Raw genomic sequence first — 11,758 nt, forward strand, 5'->3', positions numbered from 1 at the left:
AGAGCGTTTAAAGGACTTTGGAGTCAGGTAGACAAGTATTTATAACCAAGCTCCACTCTTTACTGGATGGATGAATATAGCAATACACCCAACCTCCCCAAGTCCTGGCTTTCCATCCATAAAATGACAAGGCATGCCAGCATGTGGTGGCGCACACTATAATCCCAGTGACTCAGAAGGCTGAGGCAAGGGGAACAGAAGTTTGAGGTCAGCCTGGGTAGCTTAGCAAGACCCTGTCCCAAAACTAAAAAATAAAAAGAGCTAGGGCTGAAGCTCACTGATACAGTATGCCCAGGTTCAATTCCCAGTATCACAAGAGAAAAAAAAAAGAAATAAAAGAAGAAGACAGGAAGACAAGGCGCTATCCACCTGGTAGAGGATGTTGTGAGGACCTTATAAGTGCTCAATAAAAGGATGCTATCAAGCCTCTGTGCATGGCAACACTTAAGGTACATATTTAAGAATGTGTTAGTCCAACAGCAACAACAATTTATATTGATCATCTAACAGAGGCAATATCTGTCCTTATTATACTGCACTATAACCAATACGATGTCATATCATGCCTACGCATCCTCAGACCCGCTCATACCCTCAGTGTCTGGCAAAGGGACAAGAAGACCACATTTTCTCAGAAACTTTAGTAAATAAGAAATGGATCCCAGCAGTTCTGGTCTGGTCACTAGTGTAGTGACTGACTTATTCTCTGTTTCCAGCCCAGACCGTAACTTCTCTTGACTACATGACTTTCCTAAAGTCACTCATCAAATCATCTTTAAAATGCTAATATGAACTCTAGTCAACTGAACCTGAAAATGTCCTGGAGAGGCTCAAACAGACAAGAAGGACATCCATAAAACCAAGAAGATGTTATTTCTTGACAAAACACAAAGAGTGAAATATCGGGATCTCTGCTTCATTGGTCCTCCCAAATCCAACATCTCAAACCCACGTCCTTCTCTCCAGTATCAGGAATTTCTGAGATTGATGTGTCCTCTTGAGCAATGGGCACCCATATTTGGTTTATGCCTAATCACAAACAGTAGTGTCCACACTCTGCCAGAGACTATTTAAGGATCCAAAATGGAAATTAAGTAGATGACTACTGTTCTTGGGTGATTTGGGGAGAGTTATCCCAAGGGAAACTGAATCATCATTATATATTTAAAATTGTGACATTCTTCTCTGTTGAGGAAAGAAATGCCCCTCTATTTTTCACCCTTGCACATTTTCCCCCTTTTCTTGTCCAACATTCATTCTCCTGTCTGTTCCTCCATTTCATAATGCCCAGAGAGATAAGTCTCTCTCCCACATAACTCTCTGATTATACTGACCACTCTTCAAGAAGGCACACAGAAAGCTCATGTGAACTCTCACATAAACAGGACCATTGTGAGACCCCAGTCACTTGTGGGCCCATTGTCAGAGGAGGATTTGAATATTCAGCATAGTATCATATGCAGCTGGTAGAGATTTCATGAATCCCTCACTCCCAGTGCATAATACCACAAAATGAGCCAGGAAGACAGGCCTACTCTTCATACCAACTGAGAAGCCTGTAGACCTCAATCCAGGCCTTGTTAGCTGTAGGCCAGTGTTCTCTCTTGCACCATGCTTTCCCGCTCCTGTATTCTAACGGGCCCAGAAATGTGAGGGTTTGCCCTTTCTTCCTTGACATTAACTCAAAGCTCCAGAGAATTTTTGCACTAATTCCAGTCCACACTATTTATTGTGTGCTTATAATAACAGTGGCAGAGTAAAAATCACCCTGGGGACACAGAAGTGAATGAATTCTACACACACACACACACACACACACACACACACTTGTTTCAAAAAGTTTCCAGTTAGGTGAAAAATGAAAGAATACATGGAGATTCCAAATAGTTTGTAATACAAGAATGCACTCTAATTGCAAACGGTGATATAGTTAAATGGGAGTAAGTAGAGACAGCAGTGAATAGATCAAGAAGACCATGAGTAAGTAGAATGTGGAAAACCTGAGAGTTTCAAAGAAGAAAGGACTTTGGGCTATTAGCTGTTGGGGCTCAGAAACAGGACCTCAAAGCATGGCGTTATTCATGCTGAATGTTCTGAACTAACTGAGAGCCAAGGTCTCTATGTTCTTCCCCTGCCCTCCTGGTTCTGGTCTCTCTTTTTCCCCCAAAGTACAAGGTGGGGCTTTCACTGAAATTCCCTTAAGCTCTTACAGATACATTCTCCCCCCAAAGAATTCAATGTTCATGAATCCCTTCCCCAGGAATCTCATCAACCAGGGAGATGAACTCATAGGACAGGAGACACAGGTCCAGACAGATTTTATCACAAGCTATCGCTTCTTGTTCTAATGAGCTGCTCTGAGAGATGACTTTTATTACCAGAGAGACTTTATCTGTACAACCAGACAATGATGTTCTCCATCATTTCTTCCCCTCACCCTCTCATAACTTTCTTTGCTACCACCCCTCAGAAACCCCAGTCCCCTACTTCTTTCTGCAGCTCAGGATGCTAAACAGATGTCAATCATGTGGCCCTTCTTCGTGGCTCTTATTTTGTAGGGCTCCCAGGTATGCATGCCCTTAATGTAAATGCATTTCCTCCTCCTAATCTATCTACTGTCAATTGGTGATGTAGCTTCCTCACATACTGAACCTTCAAAGGGTAGAGAAAAATTTTTCTCTCTTGTAGAGAGCTAAGTCTTTGAGTAGGATTCCAATAAGTCAAGACCCAGTTCATACCTGCTGAAGGAAAGGTTTGTTTACTGAATGTCCACTTTTTTCCTCAAATTCATGAATATATTAGAGTAGGCTCTTAGATTCCCTAGCAGCATTTGTAAAACAAGGCTACCTATGCCTCCTGTGGTTGAGAATCACCATAACTATGGATGCAGACAGAACTAGGGTTTGAATCCCAGTCCTACCACCTATTGACTCTGTGGCTTTAGACACATTATTTAACCTTGGTGAGGTTCAATTACGGAAGATGAAAAGTGGAGAAAACTACCAAAATCTGTATTAGATAATTATTAGAAATTGTAAATGAAATAATAAATAGGAAGTATTAAGCACCATGCCCAGCACACAAGTACTGGATAAATATTAGGTATCTGATATTTTGATCGTCTCCTTGTCATTGTCAATTTTTTTTTTCTTTTTTACTTTTCGAAATGAAAAACAGCCTGTAAAAGGGACACGATCTCTTGACTCAAACACTTATCCAGCAGCAAGGGTGTGGCAGGGCCTGACCCCACAAAGCCCAACAGAAAGGAAAGGCGAGGGCTCTTTAGCCTCCATCATACCTGTATATTTTATATCTGGTTGTAAATCCTTGTCGGTGTCTTTCCACAAAGGATAGGTAGCTCCTGGAGTGGTGGAAAGGCCCCCTGTCTGAAATAAGCCAATCAAATTCCTTGGAGACATGTTGGTCTGTCCCAGCTGGTTCCTGGTGGGAGGGCTGCACTGAGATACGGCCCCATACAAACAGGAAGTAGAGGAGCTCAACAAACCTCCAGTTCATGCTTTTCTGCCGGCCTTTTTCCTCTCATTCTTGCTCCATTCTCTGGAGTCCTGTAGAGAACAAAATCAAAAGGAGAGAAAGGAGGGAAGAAGCGGAGGAGGAGGAGAGGAAAGGCGGGGGAAGACAAGAGAGAAGAAAAAAGTTAACACATCTTCACGATGATCCCTTCCATTAGCAGGATGCATTAAAGTTTACGCAGGTCAGTATGGTTCGTGCCTAAAGCCATACACTCTATGGAGATCTGGGCTCCCAACCCTGCTTTGTTTGGCCGTTCACATGTTGTAAACCCCTTAGTCTCTTAGGAATGCACTGTCCTCATGTGTCACACTGAGGATGTGCTGAAAGAGTGAGTGAAAGGAATTAATGCAGGAACAAAGTCTCCTACTCCCGATAAGAGACACAGACACAGAACCTGAGCTTCTGTCTCAACCTCCATCTTCACAACCTGCTGTGCCTATCACGGAGACTCAATAAACAAGAGTTCCTTTCTCCTCTCATCTCACACAGATGTATACACACAGATGAGTGCTTTGCTTTTGCATGATCAGATGTATGCACCAAGTCTCATGGTGGGTTATCCTCATGCCTATCTGGGCTGGATACCTTGGAGATGAGTTCCTGGAGCTTGTTGGGGTAGCTTCTATGCAGCTCAGTGTAGTGTCTCCCAGACTCCAAGGAAACTTGGAATCAAAGAACTCATGGTGCCTGTAAGCCTCAGTGTTCCCAGCATTCAGAGGGCATTTGGAGGGGAAACTAAAGGAGGAGGGGTTAGGTGGGGTCTTGCACACCAGTCTTACTGGGTGATATGGGGGCAAAGTGTGGGAATGCATTGGAGAAATGCTTGAGTCCAACAGAAAGCTTAGGGGAAGGTTCCTCATGGAAATCACAGAAACCACAAAGGCATGCCTGGCCTTTGGAAAATTCACCAGCCTTACTCTTTATCTTCCCATCACTAGCTTCATCTCCTCACTAGCTTAACGCTGTACTGTTGGTACCTCTCATTCTGCTGATTCTAAGAGAGCTTATCCTACTCCATATTGAAAGGCTTTGCATCTACCTTGCACTAACTATCAGTGGTATTGTTTTAGACAAGATAACTTCACTTATTTTCCTCATCTGTAAAATGTCGCTAACAATAACACCTATATACAGGACTAATATAACAATCAAATGAAATAATTTATGTAATGTGCCCTTTCAAGAGCCTGGAATATAATAAATGCTCAAAAAATGGCATGAATGGTAAGGAGGATAACGATGATGATGAATGCTAATCCCGATGTTAATCTATTCTCTGCTAGGGAATGTTGATCACAGTGGTCCCATAGTTTGGGGACCCAAATCCTTTAGTAACCACTTAAGGTCAGATTTTCAGTGGTCGTTACTTTTTTTTTCAATTCCTTTTAAAAGTGTTATTCCTGAAACTCAGCTCTTCTCGCTCTACTCTTTCCTGTAACTGTGCATCAGCACTTATCATCTCATATGATACTTCGTTGTCTCTGTGTCTTGTTCATTGGGCTGTGAGATTTTAACTAGCAAGAACCTTTGAAAACTGTTTCTGCTCTTGACTAGCCATGTTGCTGTGAACAGTCACATCCCCTCTCTCCATCTTGGATGTTTATGACTACCATGTAAAAATATAATGAGGACACAAACATTTTGTCAACTGCAGAACCATCTCCACACACGATTAAACAGCCAAACCTTATTTATTTACTCTTCCAGCTGACTATGGGAGGAAAATAAAGCTAAACAAAGAAAAAAAAATCAAAAAGAGAGAGACAGAGATTTCCTGCCCAACTGAATATTTCCCTGTATTGCACAAATGCACCATTTTATCATGAGTTGCCACAAAAATCCACTTGTAGCAGCAAGCCCCAGCTGTCAGGGCAGAGGAGAGAAGCACGTGTGCAGAGGAGTGGGCTGGAAAAAGCTGTGGCCTCAGGTTTCGTTCAGAGCCTAAAACAAAGGCTTCCATGTTGAGCTCAGAACTGTAACAGCCACAGCTGCCAAGACTGTCTGCCACAGCCCACGGGAGTGGCAAACAGGGGGTGGAGGCGACCGTTCAGAGTTCCCTGTGGTGAGGAGCTACAGTATGCTGAAATCGCAGCACGGCACCCCTTCAGCCCTTCTCCATAGCTTCTGCTGTGAGGGGTGAGGGTGGGAGCCTGGAGAGAATGCTGAGTGGTTATGGCGAGGAAACAGGATGGAGAACACCGCAGCTATCAAAAGTGGGACAGGAACAAGGTTGTTCCTGGAACGTGGTGTGGATGTGCATGTGTGTGTGTTTGTGTGTTCACGCACATGTATGTACATAAGGGAGTGAAGCTTCACCCATAGTCCTAGAATTAGCTAAGATTTAAAAGCCCCAGCCCAGTGCTTTCCAAGTGGGGACCATTTTTCCCCCAGGGGACATCTTTGATTGTCATTAAGGGGATGCTGCTGACGTCTGGTGAATATAAGCCAGGGATGCTGCCAGACATCTTACAGTGCTCAGGACAGACCCCTGCAACAAAGGATTCTGGAACCAACATGTCGATCATGTAAAAGTTGAGGAACTCTGACCAAATCCAGTCCCTTTATACAGACCGTGGCCTGGGTGGAGAATCGGGACACCTGTCTTCTAATTACTCGTTAAGGACTCTCATTCTGCCACTTAATGTTGGCAGTGCAGTAGATGTGTGAGGCTGTGTCTGATTCATTTTGGGAGTCTGTGATACCTCTACCTTTTATTAGGTATAGATGAGTATTACATGGAAGAAGTCGGAGAATATCTCTATTGACTTAGAAAGTCAGGGTGATTCACAGAGCACTGAAAATAAAAATGAGGTTTTCTATAAAGAACGTCTTAATAAAAAGGAATATTTTGTTGAACTAGAACAAAGACTAGTATGTTTGTTACCTAAATGTTTTTGTATGAGATATGATGATAGGCAATGTGGCCCCTGTTCTATAAACAAGACCATGGTAGCACTAAATGTCATGGAGACTTGGGATCATATAAGAGTCACATGACTGATGTTTTGCATATATTGTGTGCTTGGCTTTAAAAATGTGTGTTTTCTTAGTAATAGCCTAAGAATCCAAAGAGAAGCAGATGTTAAGAAAGGTGTGTTTCACAAGGTGGTACAGTTGTTCCATCTTGTAACAAATAAGCACTGAATAACATTCCCAAGCTCACAACTCCTCAGTGTTAGATGCAGGATTTTAACCTGTGTGTATCTCATTAAATTTCTGTACCATGGTAATTGGATTCCCCACCCCAATGTCCAGGTGAAATTAGGTCTTGTCCTTGGGAAAGCCACGCTCATGAGTGATTCTAAGATAAAATGTTCTCCATAAATACTACAAGAAAGGAATACAGTCCAATAGAGGGATAGAGGTCAGAGAAATTGTTTTTAACCCAGCGCTCTGGGAGGATACGATTTTCCATTGGGGAAACAGGTGGTAAGGAGTATGCTCGACATATTCGGAGCAGGTCACAGGGGCTGGGAGAGAGAGTATGGTTTCCTATGCAGAGTGTTCAAGAAAGGCATCTCTGATACAGGAACTTCTGAGCAGAGATATGAAGAAGGTGAAGGAATAAGTGATACAGATGCCTCAGGGACAAAGAAATGTCCGTGGAAGGAAGGGAAAAAGAGACCAGAATAGGTTCCTGTTCAGATACAGTCAGAAGCGAGGTTTCAGTCCATTCTTCCACAGGGAGTTCAGGTGCCACAAAAGTCATTTTAAGGAAGAAATTATGCATTAAATGAGTATTTGCTATGCAACAGGGATCACACCAGTTGCTAATGTTCCCTTATGACAATTTCATGAGAGGAAGTCATTCTTGTCCCCAATTTACACTTGGAGGAGAGGGGAAACTGAGGTTCAGGAACTGGTTCAATGCCACAATGATAGCAAATGGCAGCTAGAATTGGAGTTTTGGAGCAACAGGCCACATACGGCTCACAAGGATGCTAACTGCAGCCAGTTCAAATGGATGGGCTCTAAGTACAAAATACACATCCACAGAATTTCAAAGACTTAGTGGAACTAGCACAAAGTAAAATGTCTTCCTAATGCTTATTTTGATTACAGGCTGAAATATTAGTTTTGATATATCAGATTAGATAAGAGATATTTAAATGAATTATTCCCATCTCTTTTTTCATGTGGTTGCTAGAAACTTTAAAATGACTCATGTGGCTCCTCTTCCATTTATCTTGGGCATTGGAGGACAGTGATGAACACTTGTGCTCTACAACCCCATTTGGGAAGGTCACTCATCTAACTCCACATTTCTATCAACATTGGAAAAAAAAAAGGAAATCATATATATTTGTCTTTAACACTGGTCACTTGCATTCTGCTTCTGAAATCAATAACCAAACACTAAATATATTATAAATAAAAACTCTTACATTCCAGGGCCAAATTTCCTAATCTGCACATTGTAGAGACAACCCTGGATATTTTCCACCATGCATTTGGCTCTGTTGTTCTTCCAAAAGATTCACAAAGGGAATTTCCTGCCGCTCGAGTTCAGAGCCCGGGAACACATGGCCAGTTCTATTCCAAGTACTGCCCTTGACCCCCTGTGACCTTTGGTGAGTCACAGACCCGCTGCTGTGCGATGCTCTGGTCCACAGAGCCGCTGTCACAGGCTGTAGCAGGGCGCACACGTGAGGCACTCGGCTGAACTGTGCTATATATAAGCCTGCGGTGTCATTGAGGAAACCGGTTCATCCCACACAGAGCACATTTCTAATTGTTGCCATTGTAAAATATTTACATCCGAGGCACACACTCAGGAGAAAGAGATGAGAGAGAACGGCCTTCCAGCAGCCTGTACCAAGCTCATCCTCTGGAGGTTTCGGCATGGATTGCTGGGCCATGGCCCCCATTCAGGGCCAGAGGGTAGAAGAGAATGGCTTTTCCTTCTACTTCCCCAGGGTCCTTGAGGAACTGAGCTAATGCTACACCTAAGGGCAGCCCGCAGCACCTGCCTAGAGAACCTGAGCCAATCAGGTGGCCTCTCTGAGGCTTCTACTCCCAAACCTGGATCTCCAGATAATACTTCTTACCAAGATGCAGACATACCAAGCTAAGAGAGCTTGGGCATGTGGATAACCACCCCCTCCCATGCCTCAGTTTCCTTATCTGTAAAACGTGGGCAATAACAGGACAATGGTCACTGTGTGGGGTTCAGGTAAGGATTCATAGGGTGTACTAGCTGGGTTTCCGCTGAAGTCCAAAACTACAAAAACAACCCGATTGCAGGGAGAGCTATGTGACCATCATGTTAGACTTACAACACAAACAGCCTCAGTGCACTTTGGGGGACTCTTAACACTCATATCACAGCATAAAAAGGTAAGGCCTTGGTGCCAGAAATGGAGTGTGAGTGGAATCTGGTGGCATTGCTGAGTCATCCCTAGCACCCCTCGACGCCTCAGGATGTGAGGAAGGGGACGAAGTCTCCCGCCTCACGTTTCCAGGGGACCACTTAAACAACACGGTCCTGTTCCCTGGAACTTAGGAAAGCATGGCAGGTGGTCGCCTCACTTACACTCGAAAACCACACAAAGAATGCTAAGAAGAGACACCTGAAGAGACACGGGCTGCAACCTGGAAGCAGAGAAGGGACTGCAATTTGGGAAGACACTGCCTAACTCCTGGGTGAGAATGTGGCTCCCCTTGCCATGGAACAGAGACGGGCAACATGCAGGAGAGAGCTGGGCCAGGCTGCCCAGATCCCCGTAAAAGGAACTGGAGTCGTCCTGCCGTTTCCCAAGGGCCTAAAGGCTGAGGAGTAGGTAAGTAGCTGAAAAGAGATATATTTTCCTGTATCAGAGGAATCACTAGTCAGAGGTTTCCAGAAGTGGTGTTCAAAGATAACTCAAAAATGCTGCAGGTAAGAAAAGGTCAGCACTAAACACCTGCCGAACTGCCAGGCACTAATGTCTCTGCAAAAAGGGTTATCCAGGAAGAGCCTTCCCACCTCCCTGCCTCTCCATCTCCGCCAAACCCTGAAGTTGGAAATCAAAATTTAGCAAGATGGAAGAGATAATGGTAACCCCATAACAGGAGAAAAAGGAGAATCACGAGAAAGAGTGAAGTTTCCACTTCAAATGATTTATTTGTCATCATGTACTCAATTGGACATTGACAGCTCTATGGGAAACAGAGGTGAACAGAAATAATTTGAAAGGGTTCTTTAAAAATGATACTCTCAACCAAATATCAGGAGGAACCTGGAAGAAGAGGTTTAAGTAGTGGGAGACAAGATTCAAGTGGATTTTGTTGTTATTTTTGTTTTCCAATCTTACCCCATGAATCCTATTTAACTAAAGTAAAGATTTCACAAAAACACTCAGAGTACAACTCAGTGTAAAACCCCAATTAAATTCAATTACAATTTACTTTCTAAGGCATATAAGGCAAGAAAAAATATTAGGATTCCTGGTTTATTAGCTAGGTATAAGACTCAGCACAAATATCAGTACCAACTCATCAATGGTACTAGAGTACAGAAGGGGAGCCCCCAGAAAGGAGAGGCTGGGTTCCATCTTTATTTCACTTCCAGGGTATTGTGACACCTTGATGTTTACCTGTGCCCAGTGACATGCACTTTAGTAACACATTTGATTTTAACCAAACTAGCTGTCACAAACTAGGCAAGTGACTAAAAGATCCCTGTCAGTTGGGCATGATGTTGCATGCCTGTAATCCCAGCAAACTGGGAGGCTAAGACAGGAGTATGGCAAGTTGGAGGTCAGCCTCAGGAATTTAGTGAGGCTCTGTCTCAAAACAAAACAAATAAATAAACAAACAAAATATAAAGAGCTGGTGATCTAGCTCAGTGGTAGAATACCCTTGGGCTAAATCTTTAGTACCAAATAAATAAAGTTAAATTTAAAAAGATCTCTGCCAACAGAGCTATGAATTGACAATAATGATACTAATTCAAGGCAACATGAGCAAGAAAATAGCAGAGAGACAGCCACACTGCAATGCTAAATCAAAATAGTCAGATCTAATCAGATTTACCATGTGTTGGTCAGAATGATTCAAGATGATCAAGAAGACTGAGGAAAACACAGATTTACATTTACTGTTACTAATGCTGACCTTTCCTGTAACTGGACACTGAGCATTGAGGAACTGCCATATTAGCTAGTGAAGGTAATATGTGTAAATAACTTATATCACACACACTTAAAAAGATATACAGACAAAAACTTACTGATTGTTAAGACCAGTGGAATGAGAGTTCATTACACTTTGTACATTCTGTATTATGAATTTTAACCACATCATCAACATCTCTAGGAAATCCCACAGGCTTCTGGAACTCAAAATAACCCAAACTAAACCCATCATCACCCCCTCTTGCTTTGTCTTCTCCCAGTATTCCTCATCCAAATGAACCACAGGATCTCCCACATCAGGCCCCTGTGAGAAGCTGGGATTTACCCTAACTTCCTCCTTCGCTCTATCAACATCATCATCATCTTCCCAACCCGTCAGTTTACTTTGTTTTCATAGATATCTTTTTTCTTTGCTAATAATTTCCTTCTCCTATATTCTCTGTAAACCTCAAACTGATCCTACATGTATCCTTCCTTCCAATAAACACACTTTACCCCAGAAATGTGTCTTTTCTAATGGAAACGTCTCTTTAAACTTCAACCTAAGCCAATTCTAAGTTCTGTAACTCAGGACTTTAACACACTAAACAACAAAACCACATCTTCTCTGCCTGTAGTTTTCTTATTTTGACAAATATGAATTCTCATGTCCATCTTCTCTTGACATGTGTCCTTATTTTGCAAAACGACTATCACCTGAGCTATCACAATCATCTTCGCATGGGCCTGCTTCCTCTCTACCTCTTCTATCCTGAGCACCTGTTGCCAGTCATCTTTCTAAATACAGATGTGCTTCAGGACTGCCCGATCTAAACAGGCCCAATCATTCGCTCTGATTGCTTATCCCTAGGTCTTATATTCAGAAGAGACATCCACTTCCTACTCACATTCTTCCACATCCTATTCTCAACTCACCCAGTTCTCCAGATTCTCTCTGCGACTTCACTGATGGAACATGCTTCAGTATATTTGCTTACATTCCCTTTCCTTGAAATGTCCACCCCCATTTCCCATCTTAGATGAGTCAGGACTCACGTTGTATTTTAGATGCCTTAGTGAGGGTGAAAGACGACTGAGCATAGACTACTTGCTGGATACCATACCTGGCT

The 11,758-nt window shown here is 42.9% G+C and overlaps 1 protein-coding gene across 1 annotated transcript in view; it reads right to left on the minus strand.

Moving 5' to 3' along the window:
• Positions 1-3,516, minus strand: part of Brinp1 (BMP/retinoic acid inducible neural specific 1) — a 118,849-nt gene extending 115,333 nt beyond the window's left edge. Inside the window, exon 1 of the mRNA XM_027939392.2 lies at positions 3,299-3,516. Coding sequence (XP_027795193.1) covers positions 3,299-3,516 — 218 coding nt within the window. The remainder of the gene's footprint in view (positions 1-3,298) is intronic.
• Between the last annotated feature and the right edge of the window lie 8,242 nt (positions 3,517-11,758).

Source organism: Marmota flaviventris, chromosome 13 (assembly GCF_047511675.1).
Source record: "Marmota flaviventris isolate mMarFla1 chromosome 13, mMarFla1.hap1, whole genome shotgun sequence".
Lineage (NCBI taxonomy): Eukaryota > Metazoa > Chordata > Mammalia > Rodentia > Sciuridae > Marmota > Marmota flaviventris.